The sequence below is a fragment of the Balaenoptera ricei genome, chromosome 15 (genome assembly GCF_028023285.1).
Source record: "Balaenoptera ricei isolate mBalRic1 chromosome 15, mBalRic1.hap2, whole genome shotgun sequence".
Classification (NCBI taxonomy): domain Eukaryota; kingdom Metazoa; phylum Chordata; class Mammalia; order Artiodactyla; family Balaenopteridae; genus Balaenoptera; species Balaenoptera ricei.
In genome coordinates, this window is record NC_082653.1 from 60,008,489 (window position 1) to 60,033,592 (window position 25,104).

The 25,104-nt window shown below is 44.4% G+C and overlaps 1 protein-coding gene across 3 annotated transcripts in view; it reads right to left on the reverse strand.

Annotated features, from left to right (window-relative positions):
* Positions 1–25,104, reverse strand: part of LOC132348415 (uncharacterized) — a 175,803-nt gene that overhangs the window by 53,291 nt on the left and 97,408 nt on the right. For 2 of the 3 annotated variants that reach the window (XM_059895843.1, XM_059895846.1), the window contains exons 34-42: positions 24,438–24,575; positions 24,223–24,342; positions 23,002–23,094; positions 19,706–19,923; positions 17,697–17,881; positions 4,254–4,562; positions 3,343–3,572; positions 3,130–3,282; positions 2,045–2,122 (exon numbers count right to left, since the gene is read on the reverse strand). In XM_059895843.1, coding sequence (XP_059751826.1) covers positions 2,045–2,122; positions 3,130–3,282; positions 3,343–3,572; positions 4,254–4,562; positions 17,697–17,881; positions 19,706–19,923; positions 23,002–23,094; positions 24,223–24,342; positions 24,438–24,575 — 1,524 coding nt within the window. The remainder of the gene's footprint in view (positions 1–2,044; positions 2,123–3,129; positions 3,283–3,342; positions 3,573–4,253; positions 4,563–17,696; positions 17,882–19,705; positions 19,924–23,001; positions 23,095–24,222; positions 24,343–24,437; positions 24,576–25,104) is intronic. The other variant, XM_059895845.1, reaches the window with a different exon arrangement.

Consider the following 25,104-nt stretch of genomic DNA (forward strand, 5'->3'; position numbering starts at 1 on the left):
AAACCGGCCTCCCAGGGAGTCAAGAAATTGGACCGTTCAGAGCACTTTCGGGCCCCTGATGCCCGCTCCCCCGCTCCCCATGAGGCCTCTGGGTCCTCCCTCCCGTTTCCTCCTCTCTTTTCCATAATGGAACCTTGGGCCTCTCAACCTCTCTGGTCTGGACACGTCCCTCTTAACGCCTCGAATGGAAGTCACTGCATCTCTAAGTAGTGTACCTGGGGGTCCTGGAGTGTCTGCACGCCCGTGACAGAACCAGGAGCTGCTCTCAGCCCTTTCCCGTCACCCAGTGCTCTTCTGTCCACCTGGCGTGGGGACAGCACCACTGACAACAGGGTGAATGCACGTATCACCCCCACCACAGCTAAATGGAGGCCACAGAGGAGCCACGGAGCTCGGGGTGGCCGCCCACGGAGCGCAGCCCACGGATTCTCCTGCCTGGATGTTGCTGACCTGCTCTAGGACTAAGCAAAGCCCGATTTCCAGCCCTTTCCTGGAATTCCAGACCACGGCTCTCGGAGGGAGGGGCCGTCCATTCATGGCTCTTGTCCTAACCCTCCCGCACAGTTAGTCTTTGCAGAAGTCACCCTCGCGCCCCAGCCCTGAGTCTTTCTCACAGGTGTAGCTGCTAACTCCACGTGCCCCCTCGGTCTTAAGTTTCCTCTGTGGGGGAGGCAGCCCATCTGTCTAGCTCATTAAGACCCTTTCAATCCTGATCCTCAATTCTCTTGGCTAACCCTCCTGCCATTCAGGCCACTGTGTGACCTTGGGAAGGTGACTTCACCTCCTTGAGCCTCAGTGTCCACATCTGTAAAATGAGATCATGATTCCCTGGTAGCTGAAACCATGCCAAAAGAGAGGATACCAAATTGAGATGGCACCTGACATGCGTTGGCCCATTTCATGCTCGACAGTGTAAGGTAGGTGTTGCCACCTGCAGTTTACTGATGACGAGGCTGAGGCTCAGAGAGGTTAACGTCTGGCTAAAAGTCACACAGCAGGTGAGTGGCAGGTCTGGGCAGGAAGTTGTGTTGGTCTGATTTTCTGGTCCCTGTACTGGGTGGAGCTGCTACCACTGCCAAGCTGGAGGCATGAAAGTACTGCATCTTTTATGCTCACAGAGATGAAGCTGGCAGAAACAGTCCTCCCTAAGGAGGCCATGCTCCCTCTATCTGGACAGCCAGGCGGTGAGCCCACAGCACCAGCTCCCAGGGCCTCCAGGCAGTGCCCCAGGCCAGACACCCTGCAGCATCCACTCAGCACCTCCAGGTTCATGTCTCCTTGGTCCCGGAGCAGATCCTCAGGAGCAGAAAAACCTCTGTCCTTCTCCTCCCCCCGGCCGTCCTCAGGGCTATGCTCACTGGCTGGCCCCCCAGAGCCAACTGGACTGAGAGCTCAGCTGAGCCAGGCCTACCACAAGCTGCCCACCCAGCTGCCCACAGGGCAGCACTGACAAGGTCTGCAGGCAACCTCAGTGGTCGCCCCATGTCCAGTTCACCCACAGCTCTTGGCCCAGGAGCCACAGGGCCCCGCTGGAGATCAGGGAGTCCAGGCCCTGTGCTCAGGTCTCCCAGTCATGCCTTGCCTTCGAAGGAGAGGACCTACTATCCACCTGCACCCTGGCCCGGGAGAGCTCGGAGCTACTTAAGCTGTGCTGTGCCCCAGCCTGGGCAGCATGTGTGCCTGTGAGCCCCACAGTCTGTCTCCCTCGAAAGACCCAGATATGCCTGTCACCAGCCCAGCTCCCCGTGGCAGAGGCTGGCTTGAAACACTTGAATTCTGGGTCACTGTCTAAGCGTGCTTACAGAAGGGACCATCCATCTGCTGTCAGGTTGGGCTGGGTCCCCTCAGGGCTGGGAGCCCAGATGCATGTTACTGGGGACATGGAGGGCCTGGAGGAGGGGACCATGTGGGTCGGCCTGGCAGTGGCCACAGGCCCAAGCCATCCAGCAGGCAGCCCCTGGTGCTCACCCTGTGCCCACCCCACCCCCCCGGAGGCAGACCACCATCTCCCACCCTGCCCTGCCTGTGACAGAGACCCTTGTACCTCATGAGGCCACCCAGTGACGTCCCCCCAGCAGAGCCCTGACAGCTGGGCAGGCGAAGCGTCTCCACTGCAGTTGACCTAGGGAGACCAGCAGGGTGGGTAGGAGGCATGTGTAGGCATGAGGTGTTTCTCCCCGATCTTAACCCTGGACAGAGTACTGAGATCCAGCTTGACCCCATCTCCCTTTGTGAAGGCCTCCCTGGGAAGATAACCCCCAAAGAGAAGTTTGTGCAGACCTAAGTGCTAACCCACAACCCACAGAATCGTCAAAAACAGAAGTAACCAGAAAAAAACAGAAGTAACCAGAAAAAAACAGAAGTAACCTGTGTGCCAGGTTCTAACTGGTTCCTCCTCTGATCCTCAAGGTAAACATGGGAGGCAGGGATTACTAACAGTCCCATTTTGCAGATGAGAACACTGAGGCACAGAAAGAGTAAGCAACTGGACTAAAGTTGCACAATTGCTAAGTGATGAAGCAGGCTGGATTTGGGCCGCACGCCTGGCTCACTCACCCTGACACACACACTTTGGATGGTTTAGCCACACCTGTGCCAGGCCCAGAGGTGGTTTCCTGCTTTTTGTTGTTGAGAACAATGCAAAAGACAGCTGTGTGTGTGTTTCCTTGTCTAGTGTTCCAGGTTTCTCCAGGGGAGGTAACCCAGAACACGAGCTGAAGGGTGAGAGTCTCAGCAGTTTTCATTTTACTAGATAGACCCAGAGCGCCTCTGAGGGAGTTGCCTCAAATACACTTCCATTTATGAGGGCAGGGGAGGGAGCGTTGACAGAAGGACAGGAGGACAAGTGGACAGAAGACAGAGAAGAAGAGTAGAAGGCAGGGTGGGGAGGAAGGAAGGGAGGGTGGAGGAGAGGGTGGGAGGAAAGGAGAAAGGATGGATGGGAAAGGAGGATGGGAAATTTGGTGAGAGGCTGGGAGGGAAGGTGGGAGGGGCTGGGATGGTGAGAGGGGCAAGCTAGTGGGAGGGGCTAGGGAGGTGGGAGGGGCAAGCTGGTGGGACCTGGGAAGGTGACTAGAGAAATTGCATAGGCAGTGGGCCCAGCCCAAATGGGGACCTTGGGTCACTTACCTGGAACCTTGAGAGGCCACGGTGCAGCCCCAGGGCCAGCCCCCAGTGGCCGCCGGCTCCGCTTCTCTCCAGGGCTACACGAAGCTGATCGCCATCCACGTTCACCACCAGCGCGACCGCCAGACTGGGTCCCACGCTCTGGGAGAAGCAAAGCTGTGGGTGTCCCTCAGGCCCACTGCCCCCACGGGGCCCGGGCCCAGCCCCCTCACCCACCTGCAAGTGCCCGCGGCCGTTCACGGAGAAGGGGAGGCCCCAGCGCCTGAGGCCGGGCACCGTGTGGCCAAGGCTGGCACGGAGCCGGCTGCCCGGGGCGCTGGTGACCGGGCCCTCCAGGCCAAGGGCAGCATCCAGCTGACGCTCTGCACCACGCAGCGTCACACGCACTGAGAGGCTGGAAGCCACGTGGCTGTGCAGTAGGAGAATCTCTGCCTGGGACGGGAGTCCTGGGGATGAGAGGAGCCAGAAGATGGTACACTCCACGGGAGCCAGAACGGGGTCACTGACAGCCCTCCTTCTCTCTGGAGGGGCCCCTGAGCCCTGAGGCAGACTAACCCCCCAGCTCCCACCTAATACCTACAATGGCCACACCTAGCAAGTTATAGGCCCCGTGTCCCCTTTGGATTCCTACCTCCTCAAAGACAGGGCATGGGGTCTCAGAAAGCACGAGGGGAACAGGGGTCTGATCCTGTGCTCTCCTCTTGTCGCTGCACCTTTGGGCGCCCCCACGTCCCGTGGAAATGTCCCCAAGAAGCTAGAGCTGGGGGTGTCCGAGCTATTTCTTAACCACAGTGCCGAGAACATCCTGGAGGCCCTGCTAGACCAGGCTTCCAAGCTGGAGAAGCCAGACTGGGGGTGGGGAGTCCTGGGGGCGGGGAGTCCTGGGGGAGGGGCCAGTGGCAGGGGCGTCTGCCCTCCAGTTTTGAGGTGTGTCTGTACTGGGTAGCAACCAGTGTTCTGGCTGAATAACAGCCCAGGGAAGGTGGAGGCACTGGGAGAAGCTGGTAGGGGGAGGAAATAGAGCTGGAAGTTGGGTTTGGGGACTGGGGGCTCCTTTAACTCCCTTGGCTTCAGGCCCTGGGAGTCTTTGGGGGAGGAAGCCATTGGACCCTATCCACCCCTCCTACCTGCCTCACTCAAGGTGCTGATGTTGTGACTCAGTCTGACCGAGAGCTGGCCGTGCCCAGGGCCCCAGATGCAGACTCCACCCAGAGCTAGGCTGGCCGTGTCAGCACGGAGGCTGGCCTGGCCCTCAAGGCTCCCCGTCTGGGCCTGCAGTCGCCCCCTCAGCTGGAGCTCTCCTGGCAAGGCCCGGCTGCCATTCTGGCCAAGGATGCAGGTCACACTGTGCACAATGGTGCTGTTCCCTGCCTTCTCATGCTTGTCCCGCAAGAGGAATCCCAGCACAGCTGAGTCGGCAGTGACCTTGATGGTACCTGCAGAGGATGGGAGAGAGCCCATACAAAGAAGGGGGTCAGCCCAGGGTACTGGGCTGCTTTGGGAAGGAAGGCAAAGAATCCTGGGGCAGGAAGTTCCTAGATCCATGATATAATTCTAATTCATGTCGGAGAGAACATATCTAGGAAATAGACCAAATTAAACCACCTCCCCTGCAGGATGCTCCGAAGACCAAGCAAGCTAATTCACAAATAAAAGAGCTTTGGGAAAAAAGCAGCAAGCCTGATAAGGCGTGTCTGTTAATACCAGTGCTGAATCCTGCTCAGGAGAGTCACGGATCAAAGTGATAGAAAGCCCCCATTTTACAGACAACAAAACTGAGACCCAGAAGGCCTCGAGGGGTCCAACCTGGAATTCTACAGAGAGAAATTGCTCAGAGGTCTCTTCCACCCACTGGAGAAAAAGATTCCACACCCTTAAGCTAGTCCCACACACCCTTAAGCTAGTCCCATCCCAATACGTAACTCATGCATTAGAGAAATTCTTGCTCTTATCAGAACCATTTACATCTCCTGACCCCACTGGGCTCCAGTAGGGTCTTGACGTGGTTCAAGTGCCCTTATACTTCTCTCCTTTCATTCAAGGTTTGACTCGGGGGTCATCACCTCCAAGAAGCCTTGCTTGGCCTTTCTGCACCCCCAGGCTGGGTTAGACACCCTTGTTCTGTGCTACCAGACATAGAGCTCTTGCTAACCTCTATCACAGAGTCCAGAGCACTTTCTATACAGATGGAAATTTCTCGCAGAATCTTGAAATCATCTTTTTACAAATTCCTTACATTGTAGGGCCCAATGTCACCATGCCCTACAAGATGTTAACCAGTGTGAAATAATGTCAATGGAACAGTGTGGAATCGGGGAATAGACCCATACACAAATGGTCAATTGATTTTTGACAAAAGTGCAAAGGTAACTAACCGGGAAAAGGATAGTCTTTTTAATAAATGTGCTGAATTGTTTGGAAATCCACATGTGAAAAAACTACCGTGAACTTTACCCAAACATATACACAAATTAATTCAAAATTAACCACATAAGAAAAGGGAACCCTCCTACACTGTTGGTGAAAATGTAAACTGGTGCAGCCATTATGGAGAACAGTAAGGGGGTTCTTGAAAAATATAAAAATAGAGTTACCATATGATCCAACAATTCCACTCCTGGGCATATATCCAGGAAAGATGAAAATTCTAATTCGAAAAGATACAGGCACCCCAATGTTCATTGCAACAGTATTTACAAAAGCCAAGACATGGAAGCAACCTAAGTGTCCATCAGCAGATGAACGGATAAAGAAGATGTGGTACATATATACAATGGAATATTAGCCATAAAAAAAAGAATGAAAATGCTATCTGTAACAGCATGGATGGACCTGGAGATTATCCACATTATATTAAGTTAATTAAGTCAGACAGAGAAAGACAAATATCATATGATATTGCTTATATGCAGAATCTAAGAAAAAAAATGATACAAATGAATTTATTTACAAAACAGGAACAGATTCACAGACTTAGAGAACGAACTTATGGTTACCAGGGGGGAGGGTGGGCGAGGGATAGATTGGGAGTTTGGAATTGACATGTACACACTACTATATTTAAAATAGATTACCAACAATGACCCACTGTATAGCACAAGGAACTCTGCTCAATATTCTGTAATAACCTAAATGGGAAAAGAATTTGAAAAAGAATAGATACATGTATATGCATAACTGAATCACTTTGCTGTGCGCCTGAAACTGACACAACATTGTTAATCAACTATGCTCCAATATAAAATTAAAAAAATTTTTAAATAAATAAAAGAAAAAAAGAAAAGATACATGCACCCCAATGTTCATAGCAGCATTATTTACAATAGCCAAGCCATGGAGGCAACCTAAGTGTTCATCAACAGATGAATGGATAAAGAAGATGTGGTATAACAGACGTAGAGAACAAACATATGGACACCAAGTGGGGAAAGCGGGGGGGTGGGGGGTGGTGGTGGGATGAATTGGGAGATTGGGATTGACATATACATACTAATATGTATAAAATATGTAACTAATAAGAACCTGCTGTATAAAAAATAAATACAATAAAATTCAAAAATTCAAAAAAAAAAGTTGTGGTACAGATATACAATGGAATATTACTCAACCATAAAAAAGAATGAAATATGCCACTGCAGAAGCATGGATGGACCTGAAGATTATCATACTAAGTGAAGTAAGTCAGAGAAAGACAAATATCAATATCATATGATAGCACTTATATGTGGAATCTAAAATATGACTCAAATGAACTTATTTACAAAACAGAAGCAGACTCACAGACATAGAAAACAAACTTATGGTTACCAAAGGGGAAAGGGTGAAGGAGGGATAAATTAGGAATTTGGGATTAACAGATACACACTACTGTATATAAAATAGATAAACAACAAGGTCCTGCTGTATAGCACAGGAAACTGTATTCCATATCATGTAATAACCTATAATGGAAGACAATCTGAAAAAGAATATATATATATATATATATATATATATATATATATATATATATATATATATATATATATATATAAAACGGAATCACTTTGCTATGTAATTGAAACTAACACAACATTGGAAATCAACTGTACTTCAATAATAAATAAATAAATAAAATTAACCACAGACCTAAATTTAAAACCTAATATCATAACACTTCTAGAAAAAAAATATGAGAGAAAAATTTGTGGCCTCAGGCAAATATTTCTTATATGACATCAAAAGCATGATTCACAAAAGAAAAAAAAAAGATAAATCGGACTTCATCAAAATTTAAAACCTCCACTTTTCAAAAGACACCATTAAAAAAATAAACAGACATAGATCAGGAGAAGATATTTTCAAAACACATATCTGATAAAGGACTTGTATAAATGATTCCCAAATTCAATAATAAAAAACAAGCAACTTGCTTTTTTTAAATGGGCAAAAGGTTTGAATAGACACTTCACCAAAAAAGATTTACAAGTGGCAAATAAGCCAATGAAAAGATATTTGACAAAATTAGTCATTAGGGAAATGCAAATTAAAACCAAAATGAGATACAACTACAAAAACAATTCGAATGATAAAAAAAAAAAAAAAACCCCAAAGCCAAAAACTGCCAGTACAAATTGCTAGCAAGAATGCAGACCAACTAGAATTCTCACACATTGCTGGTGGGAATGGAAAATGGTACTGCTACTCTGGAAACAGTCTGGCAGTTTCCTATAAACATATACTTGCCGTACAACCCAGCAATCCCACTCCTAGGTATTCACCCAAGAGAAATGAAACCGTATGTTCCCACAAAAACCTACAGACCGATGATTATTGAAGCTTTATTCATAATTGGAAATTACTGGAAACAACTCAAACATCCTTCAGCTGTGAATGGATAAACTGCAGTATATCCATAGAATAGAATATTACTCACCAGTAAAAAGGAAAAAGAACTACTGATACATACAACTTTGATGAATCTCAACCACATTATGTTGGGCAAAAGATCCCATACTCAAAGCTTACGTGCTGTATGGTTCCATTCATGTGACATCCTGGAATAGCCCAAACTATAGGGACTGACAACATCTCAGTGGTTGCCAGGGACAGGGGGTGGGGGAAAGGTTGGTGACAATGAGCAGCAGAAAGGAACTTTTTGGGGTGATGGAACTATTCTGTATCAAGACTGTGTTGGTGGGTACACAACTGTACGAGTTTATCAAAACTTGAAGGGGTTTTCCCCATATGTAAATTGTACCCCAAGAAATTATACCTGAATAATTGCCTTCAAAAATGAAGCAGTTGGGACTTCCCTGGTGGTCCAGTGGTTAAGACTCCACCCTTCCATTGCAGGGGGCACGGGTTCAATCCCTGGTCAGGGAACTAAGATCCCACATGCTACATGGCATGGCCAAAAAAAAAAGAAGCAATGTGTGTTAAGAGATCAGCATGAGGGTCTGTTAGTTATCAGCTGCAAATGATAAACTTCAGAAAAATGAAGGGGAAGACCATCAGTGTAAATCAAAGTAAACTTGAGAAGAACAGTACACTGCTTGATTGTATTTAAATTTTTTCAAACCTATGTCATTTGATCTTTAGACAGGTATTTTATTATGCAATTTGGTTTTGCCACAATTTAACCAATTAGGAATTAGGAGGGTCAGTGTTAATATTACTGCAAGATTACAGAATGATACTATTCCCCCAAGGTAGGTGGGAAAGCAGAGTCTTTAGATTCTGAAACACAGGGCCCTGGACAGATGTCCAGCTAGGGTGCTACGGTCAAGGATGCTTGGGCGAAAGATCCCATTTTGTATAATTCTGACTTTTGGAAACTTGTTAATGTTTCACATAATCGAAGAATAAATACACAAAATCAATAAAGATAGGGGAAACTTGAAAATGGAATACAAACAGAAACCAGTGAACCAATTGTACTTCAAATGATTTACAGCATCACACGGGGTGGGTGGGAGATTAACCCCAACTAATGTTTAAACACCGCGTTTGCGGACTTCCTTAGTGGCGCAGTGGATAAGACTCCACACTCCCAATGCAGGGGGCCCAGGTTCGACCCCACGTCAGGGAACTAGATCCCACATGCATGCCGCAACTAAGAGTTCTCATGCCACAACTAAGGAGCCCGCCTGCTGCAACTAAGGAGCCTGTGTGCCGCAACTAAGATCCAGCACAACCAAATAAATAAATATTTAAAAATAAATAAACACCGTGTTTAGATTTATACCCTTAGGCTAAAGACAAGAAGAACTCTAAACAAATACTGAATTCTAGCTAAAAGGGTTTATTTCCTCAAAGGTATAGGTTAGTAATTCTGACTACTTTCTATGTATCCTAGGGCTGAACAAATAACTAAATATGTTGTGAATAATTGGAGCCAGGCTTCTTACTGTTGAAGAAGGGAATAAGAAATATGAAAAGGGGGAAGAAACAGAATGAGCTTTTTGATGATGGATTGGAATTAAGGACTAATGGTTGTAAACTTATATATCTGTAGATAGACAGATATAGGTGTGTGTGCATGTATGTACACATGCATCTATTTTCTTGGTCTGTCCACTGAGAAGGCCTAGAGAGACAGATACTTCAGTAGGAATAAATACACCTAGAACCCAGATCTTAGTTTCTAAATACCATTTTGCACAAAAAGGAACCAGGAATCCTTGCAGAAATGACTTATTCCATCTCAGGGAAAATATAATGTGAGATTGAAACATCTTTTTGGTCATAAAGGAAGGAAGTGGTCAAGGAATGATAGGGACATGTCAAAAGGACACAGGAGGAGTTCTATTTCCATTAATGGTGGAGACACTTAAATGGACAAACCCTCCCAAGGTAACAAGTGTACACTCTGGACAAAATATATGAAACAGTTACCTGAAGTGGCTGGAGACTGACCATAAACAGTCAGACAGTGGAGGGGAGTTAAAACTTGGAGGAAAGGACCAGCAATAGTTGAGTTGTATGTTTTTACTCTTTTTTGGTGCCATGCAGGGTGAAGAAAATTCACACAGAAATCTATGGTCTTACTGATTAAAGAATCAAAGAACAGAGTTCAAGGTGACAATAGCAAATGGAAAGTGAAGTGGGAAATTCCAGAGAGAGCCACATGGGGGAATCCCAAATTCTATCTATAAACTCTGTCCAAAGCTAATCCTTGAACTTCACAAGGGTGGTACAGACTCCAAGCAGACCAGCTAAGATAAAAGAGCTGAAAATTATTTCCACTGCAGCCCACCAGAGGAAAGACAGAGTTTGGATTTTGAGCCCAGCCAATTTAACTGCATGCTAAAATTTTTAAAAATAACAATACTCTTCAGAGAAATATAAAAGAATCAGAGTCTTAACATCATTCAAAATGTCTAGAATACAATCTCAAATTACTAGACATACAAAGAAATAGAAAAATGTAACCTATATTTAAGAGAAAGGGCAATCATCAAGGGAGATCAACCCCAAGATGACCTAGACACTGGAATTAGCAGATAAGGATTTTAAAACAGCTCTTACAACCATGCTCAAAAATATAAGGAAAATATTTCTGTATTGAATGAATAGATAAGAAACCTCAGCTGCAAAATATAAATTAATAAAAAGAGCCTAGTGGTGATTTTAGAACTAAAAAAAAGTTCATAGAATCTGTGATTGAAAAAGAATTATTGGATGGTCTTAAAATTTTTATTGGCTGGTGTTTGGAGAAGAAAGATTAAAGAGCCAGCGAACTGGAAGATAGATTGATAGATATCTGAAGAAAAGAGAAGAAAGACTAAAAAGGTCAACAGAGCTGCAGAGATCTGTGGAACAATACACAAACTTCTAAAGCACGTGCAGTTGGAAATCCCAGGAGGAGAGGACAATGAGAATGGGACAGAAAGAAATCTTTGAAGAAGTAAATATGAAAAACTTCTAAATGTGTTAAGAGATATACATATGTATTTTTTAAATATCCTTCAAGAATCAGGGCAAAATAAGACATTTTCAAATAAATGAAAACTAAGGGAGTTCATTGTTGTAAGCCAGACTTACAAGAAATGCGAAAGGTGATTTTTTTTTTTTTTAATTTTTATTGGAGTATAGTTGCTTTACAATGCTGTGTTAGTTTCTATAAAGGTGATTCTTTATACTGAAGAGAAATGATACCAGAAACTCTAAGTAGAATGTGAAAGAACATACAGAAACATAGTTGAAAGAGCAACAGATAAATTAACACTGAGTTCTAAAATTTTTTAAAAATCAGCCAAAAGAAGGCAAAAAAAAAGTACCAGAGGAACAAAAAAATATATGGGAAAGTAGAAAAAAAAACAGCAAAATAGTAGACACAAATCTAATCATATCAATAATTACATTAAAGATAAATCAAGTAAATACCATAATTAAAAGGCAGAGATTGTCAGACTGGAAATAAAAGCAAAATCCAACTGCATGTGGGCTACAAGAAATGTACCTTAAATATAGGAAATATATATTTGAAAGAAAAAGGGTGGAAAAATACATACAGTACAAATTCCAATAAAAAACAAAAGTGGCAACATTAATATCAGACAAAACAGACTTCAAGACAAAGAACGTGTGTGAGAGATAAACAGTCCATTTCACAATGATAAACAGGTCAATTCATCAAGAATGCATAATAATCATATTTGCTTATGCACCTAATACTAGTACGTCAACATACGTGAAGCAAAAATTGACTGAATGAAAGCAAGAAATAGAGAAATCCACATAGTTGGAGAGTTTAACACACTTCTCTCATTAATTGATACAATAACCAGACAAAAAAAATCAGTAAAGATATATATCAGAGCAATACAACCAAGCACCTTGACTTAACATTTATAGAACATTACACCCAACAACAGCAGAATACCAATTCTTTTTAAGTGCATAAGGTATGTTCACAAGATAGATATAGACTGGCCCATAAAACAAGCCACAACAAATTTTAAAAGACTTATCCTACAGAAGAGATCCTCTGATCACAATGAAATTAAATATTAAAAAGCTATCTAGAAAAATCTCAAATATTTGGATATTAAGCAACATACTTCAAATACATGGGTCAAAGAAGAAATCACAAGTTTGAAAATATTTCAAAATAAATGATAATGAAAACACATGACATAAAAATTTGTGGGATGCAGCTAAAGGAACTTAAGAGGAAAATGTATGGTTTTATATGCTTATATTAGAAAAGAAAAAAGGTCTAAAAATCAATGGCTTGAGGATCTGCCGTAAATAAACTATTAAAAAAAGAGCAAAAGGGTCTTCCCTGGTGCTGCAGTGGTTAAGAATCTGCCTACCAATGCAGGGGACACGGGTTCGAGCCCTGGTCTGGGAAGATCCCACATGCCGCGGAGCAACTAAGCACGTGTGCCACAACTACTGAGCCCGCACTCTCTAGGGCCTGCGAGCCACAACTACCGAGCCCACGAGCCACAACTACTGAAGCCCGCATACTCTACAGCCCATGCTCCGCAACAAGAGAAGCCACTGCAATGAGAAGCCTGCGCACCGCAACAAAGACTAGCCCCACTCACCGCAACTAGAGAAAGCCCGCGCAGCAACAAAGACCCAATGCAGCCGAAAATAAATAAATTTATTAAAAAAAGAAGAGTAAAGTAAACCCAAATTAAGTGTAAGAAAGGAAATAATAAAGATAGTGGCTGAAAGCAATGGAATTGAAAAGAGACAAGAGAGAAAATTAACAGAACCAAAATTTGGTTCTTTGAAAGGATTAACACAATTGATGAAATCCAAGTTAGACTAATAAGGAAGAGAGAGAAGGAACACAAGTAACAACTATTAGTGATGAAAGCAAGCGTATCACTATAGATCCTGCATACATGAAAAGGATTATAATACATATAATGAACTATGCCAATAAATTTGACTACTTAGTGGAGATGAACAAATTCCTTGAAAAATATAACTTACGCAAACTGACACATGATGAAATAGAAAAGCTGAATAGCTTTATATACCTATTCATTTTCAAAAAAAAATTTCCACAAAGAAAAGTCCAGATGGCTTCTCTCCTAGAGTCCATCAGACAATTACGGGAGCATTCACACTAATCTTATACAAATTCTTTCAGAAAACAGAAGGGAAGAAAGTACTTCTCAACTTGTTTTATGAAGTTAGCATACAAAGGGGAAAAATGCTTAACAGTGAAGAAACTTTGCAGACATTACCTTAATCAAGTGATCAAAACTGATGTCACCAGTAGCACCGGGACAAACTGACATCAGGTGGTATTCTGCCAGCAAGGCTTTTTTGAAAATAGTCATGAGGAAGCATCCAACAAACCCCAAATGAGGGATATTCTACAAACTGACTGCCCTGTACCCTTTGAAATATAATCATGAAAGAGAAAGAAATACAGAGGAACTGATTCAGGATAAAAGAGACCAAAGAAACAATACAACTAAATGTAATGCACAATTCAGGATTTTCTTTTACTATAAGGGACATTAATGGGACAATTGGTGGAATCTGAATAAGGTTTGTAGATAACAGCATTATATAAATGTTAATTTTCTGATTTTGAGAACTGTATTGTGGAATGTAGGAGAATGTCTTTATTTTTAGGAAATAAACATTGAACTATTTAGGGGTGAAGAACTATCATGCCTGCAGCTTAGTACAATACAGTTCAAGAATAAAAAAATTTAGGGACTTCCCTGGCGGTCCAGTGGTTAAGACTCTGTGCTTCCACTGCAGGGGGCGCAGGTTCAATCCCTGGTGGGGGAACTAAGATCCCGCATGCCACATGGCTTGGCCAAAAAAAACTTATATGCAAATAATAATGTCTTATACACACACACACACACACACACACACATATAGAGGGAGACAGAAAAACAGATAAAGAGAGAGAATAAAAATAATAAAGCAATTGTGATAAATGTCAATAATTGGTGAAGCTAGGTAAAGAGCCTATGGGATTCTTTGTAATATTCTTGCAAGTTTCCTGTAAGTCTGAAATCATGTCAAAATAAAAAGTATTAAATGTAGCCACTTTGAAAAACAGTATGGAAATTCCTCAAAACGTTAAAAATTGAACTACCATATGATCCAGCAAATCCACTCCTGGGTATTTATCTGAAGAAAATGAAAACAGTAATTAGAAAAGATATATGCACCCTTACGTTCATTGCAGCATTATTTACAATAGCTAAGATATGGAAGCAACCTAACTGTTCATTAATAGATGAATGGATAAAGAAGATGTAGTGTGTGTGTGTATGTCTATATATATATATAAAATGGAACACTACTCAGCCATAAGAAGAATGAAATCTTGCCATTTCCGACAACATGGATGGACCTAGAGGGTATTATGCTAAGTGAAATAAGTCAGACAGAGAAGGACAAAAACTGTATGATTTCACTTATATGTTGAATCTTAAAAAAAAAACAAAAACAAATAAGCAAACAAACATAAAATAGAAACAGAGTCACAGATGCAGAGAACAAACAGGTGGTTGCCAGAGGGGAAGTGAGGGGGGAGGGGAGGAAGAGAGAAATAGGTGAGGGAGATTAAGAGGCACAAACTTCCAGCTGCGAGATAAATAAGTCATGGGTATAAAATGTACAATGTGGGGAATAGAGTCAATAACTGTGCAATATCTTTGTATGGTGACATATCATAATTAGACTTATTGTAATCTGTTTGAAACACAGAAATATCAAGTCACTATGTTGTGTAACAGGAATTAACATAGTGTTGTACTTCAATTATACTTCAAAATTATACTCCAGAAACAAACTCATAGAAAAAGAGATTACTCTTCAATAAGTGGTGCTGGAAAAACTGGACAGCTACATGTAGAAGAATGAAATTAGAACATTCTCTAACACCATATACAAAAATAAACTCAAAATGGATTAAAGAACTAAATGTAAGACCAGAAACCATAAAACCCCTAGAGGAAAACATAGGCAGAACACTCTGACATAAATCGTATCAATAGCAATATTTCTTTGGATCTGTCTCCTAAAGCAAAGGAAATAAAAGCAAAAATAAACAAATGGGACCTAATTAAACTTAAAAGCTTTTGCAGAGCAAATGAAACCATCGACAAAACAAAAAGACAACCTACTGGATAGGAGAAAATGTTTGCAAATGATACGACTGATAAGGGGTTAATATCCAAAACATATAAATCGCTCATATAACTCAACATCAAAAAAAAAACCCCAAAAACCCACAAACAACCCAAGTAAAAAATGGACAGACATTTTTCCGAAGAGGATAGACATTTTTCCAAAGAGGACATGCAGATGGCCAATAGGCACATGAAAAAGATGCTCAACATCATTAACCATCATGGAAATGCAAATTAAAACCACAATGGCTATCACCTCACATCTGTCAGAATGGCTATCATCAAAAAGAACAAATAACAAATGTTGGCGAGGACATGGAGAAAAGGGAACCCTCGTACATTGTTGGTGGGAATGTAAATTGGTGCAGCCACTATGGAAAACAGTACGAAGGTTTCTCAAAAAACTAAAAATAGAATGACCATATGACCCAGCAATTCCACTCCTGGGTATATACCCCCCAAAATGAAAACATTAATTCGAAAAGATACATGCACCTCAATGATCATAGCAGTACTATTTACAATGGCCAGGATATGGAAGCAATTCATCCATTAACAGATGAATGAATAAAGAAGATGTGGTATATATATATACAGTGGAATACTACCCAGCCATAAAAAAAAAATGAAATTTTGTAATTTCCAGCAACATGGATAGACTTGGAGGGTATTATGCTAAGTGAAATAAGTCAGACAGAGAAAGACAAATACTGTATGATATCACCTATATGTGGAATCTAAAAATTAAACAAACTAGTGAATATAACAAAAAAGAAACAGACTCACAGATATAGAGAACAAACTGGTGGTTACCAGCGGGGAGAAGGGAGGGGGGACGGGCAAGAATGGGGTAGGGGATTAAGAGGTATAAACCATTATGTATAAAATTAAAAAGCTACAAGAATATATTGTACAACACAGGGAATATAGCCAATATTTTATAATAACTTTAAATGGAGTATAACCTTTAAAAATTGTGAATCACTATATTGTACACCTGTAACTTATATAATATTGTACATCAACTTTACTTCAATTTTTTAAAAAAAGATCAGATTTGTGGTTACCAGGGGTGGGGGATGTGGGGGGGATTGGATGAAGGCAATCAAAATGTACAAACTTCTCGGTGGGAATGTAAGTTGGTGCAGCCGCTGTGGAATACAGTATGGAGGTTCCTCAAAAAACTAAAAGTTACCATATGATCCAGCAATCCCACTCCTGGGCATATATCTGGACATAACTCTAATTCAAAAAGATACATGCACCCCTATGTCCACAGCAGCACTATTCACAATAGCCAAGACATGGAAACAACCTAAATGTCCATCGACAGATGAATGGGTAAAGAAGATGTGGTACATATATACAATGGGATACTACTCAGCCATAATAAAAGAACGAAATAATGCCATTTTCAGCAACATGGATGCAACTAGAGATTATCATGCTAAGTGAAGTAAGTCAGAAAGAGAAAGACAAATACCATATGATATCACTTATATGTGGAATCTAAAAGATGACACAAATGAACCTATCTTTGAAACAGAAACAGAATCATGGATATAGAGAACAGACTGGTGGTTGCCAAGGCAGAGGGGGTTGAGAGAGGGATGGAGTGGGAGGTTGGGGTTAGCAGATGTAAACTTTTATGTATAGAATGGATAAACAACAAGGTCCTGCTGTATAGCACAAAGAAGTATATTCAATATCCTATGACAAACCATAATGGAAAAGAATGTTTAAAAAAAGAATGTGTATATATGTATAACTGAATCACTTTGCAGTACATCAGTAATTATCACAACATTGTAAATCAACGATACTTCAAAAAAAATTTTTTTTAAAGGTACAAACTTCCAGTTATAAGATAAGTAAGTACTAGGAATACAATGTACAACATGATAAATATAATTAACACTGCTCTGTGTTATATATGAGAGTTGTTAAGAGAATAAATCCTAAGAGTTCTTACCATAAGAAAAAATTTTCTTTCTATTTCTTTAATTTTGTGTCTGTGTGAGATGATGGATGTTCACTAAACTTACTGTGATAATCATTTCCTGATGTATGGAAGGCAAATCATTATGTGGTACGCAAACTTATACAGTGCTTCTTGTCAATTACATCTCAATACAACTGGAAGAAAAAAAAGTGTTAGAAAAACTTTGTTTGGCGAACACTGAACCCAACTCTCCTTCCTGGTTATTTCCAATGTCCATTAGCATGTTAAGGCTCTGACAAGTCCTGCACAAGGAAGCCTGTTTAGTATTTAGACAGCAGAAGATTCACTTTGTCTGAACGGGTATTAATTTCTGACAGAGGGATTTCACCAGTGTGTGAGACACCGGAACAGAGCATCAGTGGACTTGAAAAAGTGTAGGATTTCATCTACGCTGTGGACCCACAGAAAGTGTTTGCCAGATCCCCACTGTCCCTGCCCCGTGGCGTTCCCCAGGCTCTCACCTTCTGTGAGTGTCTCCTTCTGCTTCAGCACACCTGTGAGGGTCAGAAGACGGGGCACGGCTGCCCAGGTGTGCTGGGCTCGGCTCTGCAGGGTCAGGACCTGGCCTCCCCTCTGCTCTTCAGATGCCTTGAGAAAAAGCTGCACTGTGTTGTGGTCTAGCAGTGCCTTGGAAAACAGCCAAATCCTAGGAAGGAAAGTGATGGGGGCATGGAAAACGTTGGCATCCATCCCTGCAGGCAGATGGTATTTTTCCCCTTCAAATAAGCAGGCCAGGCCATAAGAGGTGCATTCCTGAACCCCACTGTCCAGACCCATCAAGGGACTGCCTTACTGGCCCTCAGCCCACAGGGATACAGGGTAATAGGGGGTTAAGGTCATGGGCCTTGAGGTCAAACGTGGGTTCGAATCCCACTGCTGCCACTCACTCACTGTGTGGCCTTTGCACAAGGACATGACCTCCCTGAACCTCAGTTTCGTCTTCTGTAAAGTGGAGGCAAAAATGGAACTACTGATGTTGATGAGCTGACATTGCCAGTGAGGTATCGATGTATGTTATTATGGTGAGGGACAAGGGAAAACAGTCCCAGGGAGCCTGCTGTTACACCTCCTGGAGAACTGGAGCAGGGGACCTGGTCCCTACCATCCCTGTGGTGTGTCATTGATAGGACACCATAAGAGATACTTCCCTCAAGTACCAAGACCAGGAACAAGATCAGCCATGCTTTCCCTGGTGAGTATTCACACAGGTATGTGAGGGTGTGTGTGTGTTTTCCCATAAGGAAAGGCACTGTTTGCAAAAATGCCATTGGTTGGTTTCTCTTTTTTTGCACTGGCTACTAGGAAGCCCAGAGCCAAATCTTCAGCTCCACTCTAGAAAATGGCATGCATTTTGTTTACCAATGCCACTTTGAGCACCTTCCCATTTTTCCTTCCCTTCACCCTAATTTCCTTATGTGTTTTTTTAAAACCCAGAACAAGGGTTGGCAAGCTATGCACCTGTGGGCCAAAACCAGCCCAACCCGTTTAGTAAATAAAGTTTTATTGGAACTCGGCCACACCCATTCATTTACATGTCGTCTGCGAGTACTTGCAACAGAGACCACATGGCCCACAGGTCCAAAAGTATTTACCATCTGGCCCTTTCCTGTAAGTTTGCTAATTCCTGACCTAGAACAATATATATTTTCATAATCTGCCTCAAACCCTTTTTAGATTGGGAATAAGGTTGCGCAGTCGGACAGATGGATGAATAGGCAGGCGGACAGACAGCCGTAGATGGTAATTCCGGGTCAGGGTTATCTAGGACCATGTCCAAAGCCTTAAATCTCCTTGAATTCAAAAAAGCTGCCAAAGCTAGGACTGCAGACGAAAAAGGAAACTAACATTTAACAGAGACCTAATATGTGCCAGAAAGTGACGTACTCAAAGGAGCAGCTCTATGGCAGCTGGAAGTGAACATTCTCGCTGGCCAGAAGCTGGTTTGGAATTCACACGTGCTGTCCAGTTAATTCTAGGACAACCCTAAGAAGCAGGTTGAGAAACTGAGGCACAGAAGAGCACAGTGTCTCACCCAAGGTTCCCGAGGCAGCAATGGCAGAGCTGGGATTTGAACCCAGGCTGGCTCCCTATCCCAGGCCATATCATAATGAACATGTCATTATGTGAAAATATAGTCAGAGATGACAAACTGGAGGGAAATACACCAACATATTCCCCATGACTGCCTCTAGTGATTTTTGTTTTACTCCTTATTCATTATTATAATCTTTCAAGTCATCTAAAATGAATACTGTTGTAACTAAAAAAGAAAACAGATCAAAGTGGAAAAATTAATGCCTCCTCCCTTCCATTCCCTCAAAGCCTTAAAAATCAAGAATGGCACAAACGGGGGTAATTCAGGCATGGTTCCAGAAGGCACCTCTGGGTGATGATTTTCCATCTCCCAGGACGCCAGGCCTTTGACCTCGGAGGCCCCCTCACCCCTCACAGGCCATTTGGGGACGGGCACCTGTCTGGGGCGACCTTGCCGGACAGCTGCAGCTGAACAGCTCTGGGGCCTCTGAGGACCTCCTGGTGGAGGAGGACGCCCATGCCCCAGCCCCGGCTGCTCCTCCAGGTATCCTGGCTGGCGGTGGCCTCCAGCAGAACAAGCACCTCACCAGACACGTGCACAGACAGGGAGCCGTTGAGGCTGCGCTCTCTGTAGCGCCCAGCAGCTGCCTGCACCTGCAGGGAGGCAGGAGAGAGCTCAGAAGTGGAGGGGGGACAGGAAGGGTCTGTGGGAGCTGGGAATGCAGGAGGGCCCCTTCCTCCAGGAAGTCTTCCTGAGCCACTCCAGCTCTGAGCATCATCCAATGTAGCGGACTGCAAACACTCAGGAAGAGAAATGAGACAGAGAGAAGAATGGGGGGACAGCCGTCCCTGACCCCAGCTCCTGCCCCAGGAACAGAGTCTCATCTTGTCCTTTCCACCACATATGAAGTGGGATTACTTTCTTACAAATGGGGAAACTGAGGCTCAGAGAGGATCACATATTCAACCTGGGCCTGCCTGGCTCTAAAACTCATGCTTGTGCCTGAAAAGGGGCTGCTGGGGAAAGCAGAGGACCCCTGTGCAGCTCAGTTACAGAAAAGCATGCTCCTAACAGTGTGCCCTGGGGCCCAGAGGACCCCTAGAAGCTCTGGAGGTCAAAGGGGAGAGTGCCCAGTGCATAAGGAGAGGGCCACACCTGGGGTCAGGCTGGAGCAAAGGCTTGACCAGGGCAATGGTCGGGGGGCGGGGAGGAGTGGGGGTGGGAGCAGCGAGGCCCACTCCTCCACCAGCTCTGCAGGACCTGAAGCCCCTTTCCTGACCTGGGCCTCAGTTTCCCCATCTACGGGGTAGAAACTGGCCTAGCCCGGTCTGCACATTACAATCACGTGGGAAGCTTTTATAAGTATGCCTGGTCCCTCCATATTTGAATTGATAAACTGTAGATCCATGCAATGCAATATTATTCAGTGATAAAAAGAAATGAGTTATCAAGCCATGAAAAGACATGAAGGAAATGTAACTGCATATTCTAAACGAAAGAAGCCAATCTTTTATTTCAAGGCTACATACTGAATGAGTCCAACTATATGACGGTCAGGGAAAAGGTAAAACCAAAAAGACAGAAAATGGCTCAGTGGCAGCCAGAGGTTAAGAGAGAGGGAGGGAGGAATCGGTGGGTTGAGAAGGATTTTTAGGGCAGTGAAACTACTCTGTGTGATACAGTAAAGGCTGATATACGACGTTATGCATTTGGCAAAACCCACAGAACGTACGACGCAAAGAGTGAACCCTAACGTGAACTATAGACTTTAGTTAATAATAAATTAACACTGGTCCATCAATTTTAACAAATGTACCGCACTAATGCAAGATGTTAATAAGAGGGGAAACTCTAATGTGGGGAAAGGAGGTATATGGGAACTCTCTGTACTTTCTGCTCAATTTTTCTGTAAATGTAAAACTGCTCTAAAAAATGAAGTTTATTAATTTTTTTAAAAGTGTGCCTGTGACCCCCTGACTAATCAACTCAGCATCTCCAGGCTGGGGTCCAGGTATGTTCTAAAAGCTCCCCAGGTGATTCTAACACACAGCTTGGGTTGGGAAGGTCCAGGGTACACCGTTCTTTCTCTGATTGGCTTCTGTGGGCCTGAGGGGTCCTACAGAGTGTGCGTTCTCAACAGGGGCAATATCGCCCCAAATGCATAATTCGTTCTCAGCAGGTAGGTTAAAAAAAACAACAACGTCTTATATAAGGCATAGGTATGCATCAGCACATAACAGAAATACAGGACATCTGTGGACTTAAATTTTCATAAAAGGGACGATTAGAGGAAAAAAGTGTCTAAAAAGTCTCCTTGGGCAGGGAAGCAATAATGAAAATTAGGTTGTGAAACACCAGTGAAAAGATACCCCGGAGGGATTTCAAGAGGGAGGATGGTGTTGAGAAGGCCAGGCTCCTGCCCCCAGCCCCAGCCCCCATTCAATCACAGAGATAATGTGAGCAAAGGATTCTGCTGCTTTAAAAAGTAATAATAAAGTACAAACCCATTAGGTGACCCAGCATCCATGCTTCCAGCAGGACCACCCACGCACCACCGGCCTTGAGTGCCGGAGGCTGCATGGGCTCTGCAGCCAGACTGCCTGGGTCGCCATACAAGATCCTGCACTTATGCGCTCCGTGACCTTGTACAGGTCACGTCACCTCTCTCTGTCTCAGAGTCTCATCTGCAGAATGCCGAGACAGCAGCACCACGAGGCGTCCGTGAGATGATCCACATAAAGGGTTTAGAACAGATCCTGGCACACAGTAAACACTCAACGGACATCAGCTCCCGTTACAACTGATGACAGCGACGGCACGGTTTCAAATCCTAGATGCCAGCTGCCCTTAGATGTGCCATGATTTTATATATCTCCTTGAAAGTGAAAAGGCTGCTAATGAAACAATGAACCAGCGTGGATTTGAAGACACATCTGATTTCACAGATGCCGACATGTGAAAAAACGTGCCTCTGAGAATGATCAGTTTCCATAATTCAGAGCCCTTCTCAGGCTCCACTCAAGTTTTCAAAACCCACAGGCACAGCAGGCATTTAAAAATTGCTATCGAATTCCAGTCCTCACCCCCGCTGGGATTACCCATCTACACCTCCATCTCCCAAGCCCACGGCCTAATTCCTGCATACACAGTACACACGGGTTCCTTAGGGAAGCAACTGACATGGGGGGCTTCCTAAGGAGCCAGCCCTGGGAGAGCAGAGCACAACCTTCCCACCTGGTCTCCTTTCTCTGCCCCTTTCTTTCCTTGTAAAGTGAAACCCTTTAGTGTTTCTACCTCACACTGGGCAAAATACTCTGGGGTTGAAAAAGCCATTCTGAAGGATCATACAGCTTCTCCCAAATCCAACTACAGGACAGGGTTTCAGGACAATTCTGCTTCTCTCCATTTTCAAGGGTGAAATGTGATCCTTTCACACACACACACACACACACACACACACACACACACACACACGCCCTGCCAGGGAACTGAAAACCCTTCTTGCCTGGACAATCACTTCCAAATGATGCATTTGGAAACCTCCCTGCCATCTGTTCTTGATTCTGAAGGGGCTGTCTGGCTAAGCTTACATCGTGATGTGGCCCTCCCTCTGCTCCCTCCCCGGGGTCTCCATCCTCCTTTCCTTCCGCCCCATCTCCCAGCAAGCTGGCTGCTTGGAGACAACACTTGGCAGGTAGTTGAGGTCATCCCAAAGGGACCACCATCCATACCTGTAAGTTTGGAGGAAATGTTGGTCTGTGGGGATGTCTGAGCTGGAGGGAAAACACCAAGTGGGAGTCAGACCCGTTCAGCTGGACTGAGACCTGTTGGGAGGGGGAGTTGGAGAAGCAGGGTCAGAGGGAGCAGAAGAATGAGATGCAGAATCCCAGAAGGTGGCTGGCTGGCACGGAGGAGAGACAGGTCATCCCAGAGTCTGCCCCAAACCCGGGCCCCATGGCAGATGCCAGAAGCCACCACCCTCCCTGGATGGTTCTCAGCCTAAATCTCACTGAGGCTGCATTACTCGGAAGCTTGAGAAGTGAGGCCCAAGACACAGGGCTGGGAGGACAGCTCTGGGACCTTGCACCCCCTCCTTCCCCTGCCAGGGTGCCTGCTCATGCCTCGCATGTCCACGGCTGCCATTTATTTGACCCTGGCCATGAACTAGGCACTGGGAAGCTGGCTTTACAATTATCGTCTTATTTAATCATCACCCCTGCTCTCATATGCTGGTATTACTATTCCCATTTCACAGCTGGAAAAACTGATGCTCAGAGGGGTTAAGTAATTTACCCAAGGTGACACAGCAAGTCAGCAGTGGAGCTGGGATTTGAACTTGAAAGTTCCTTGGAGATGGGAATAGAAACACAGTCATCTGTGCAGCCCTGGTACATCACACAGAGCCTGGCACACAGCAAAGACACAATCTGTATATGGTGAATTAATGAATATACCTACAGTGGCTGCTATATATTTACCAAAATGTATTTCCTCTCCCTCCAGGACACATGGCTAAAACTACATTTCCCAGCCTCCCTTGCAGCTGGGTGGGGTCATGTGATGAGTTCTGGCCAATGGACTGTGGGCAGGAGTGGCATGGACTACGTATGGGCCTGGCCAATGAAAACCTCCTGCATAATTCTCACCCTCTTTCTCACCATCCACCAGCTGGGCAGAGCCACAAGGTGGAGGGAGCCTGGGTCCCTGATTGACTGTGGAGCAGAGCCACACTGAACTGTGACGTGACTGGGGAATAAACTTTCACAGTAAAGCAAACTTTTATTACAGTAGTGCATCCTGATTCATCACATGCACGCTGCCAAAATAAGGGCTGTGTTGTCAGTTTGCCAGGGCCACCCTGCCACCTCCTGTGCTGTCCCATACAGGACATCTGCTCACTAACATTAAATCCCTTCCTCCCTCAGCAAGGAGGCAGAACTCAGTCTTCTGACCTGGGACATGACGTTGTGGTTGATGGCAGCCCGTGCATCCACACCGCAGTCAAATGCTCCCTGGTGACTCCGCCTGAAGACAATGTCCCCATCCAAACTCAGGGCCTGGGGGAACCTCAGCTAGGAAGGAACAGACAGTACCCTTTACTCTCACCAACAGTCAAGTTCTGCCTGGAGGCCACCAACCAGCATTTGCCCGATGCGGGGATGGGTACCTGGGAGGAGTGAGCCACATCCACGGCCAGACTGTGCCAGACTTCCCCACGCCGAGATCGGTCATGGTGCAGACCCTTTAAGTGCAGCAAGACTTTCTGGTTGACTTTCAGAGTGACCTCGACGTCCTTGTTCTTAGCCTGGGTGTACAAGAACCAACGGCCCTGAGAGAGGGGACTTCCCATCACTGAGTGCCTGCAGAGGCCACCCTTGGAACCCAGCAGTTAAAGTGGTTCCCAAGATTGATGGGTGAAGGCACAGTCTACATTGTCCTGCTCACAGGAGAGAAAGTGCAGGGCAGGTACACATGGAGTCTTTGAACAGGTATGGTAAACTCCAGAGCCCACAGGTAGGATTAGTGGGGTGGGCTTGAGGGCCTGTGTCTCATTCACAGGGAGCACCCTGGTATTAGTCTGTTCTATTCACTGCTATATTCCTAACACTCAGCACAGGACCTGGCACATAGTAGGTGCTCAATAAATATCTAGAAGAACACAGAATCACTAGTTGTAGTTGTAGCCTGAAACCCCAAAGCCAAAGCCATGCTAAGTGGAAGAATGTTTAACTCACAGTGTGGCAGGCAGAATAATATCCGCCCTCCCAAAGATATCCATGTCCTCAACCCTGGAACCTGTGAATTTGTAACCTTACAGGGAAAAAGGGACTTTG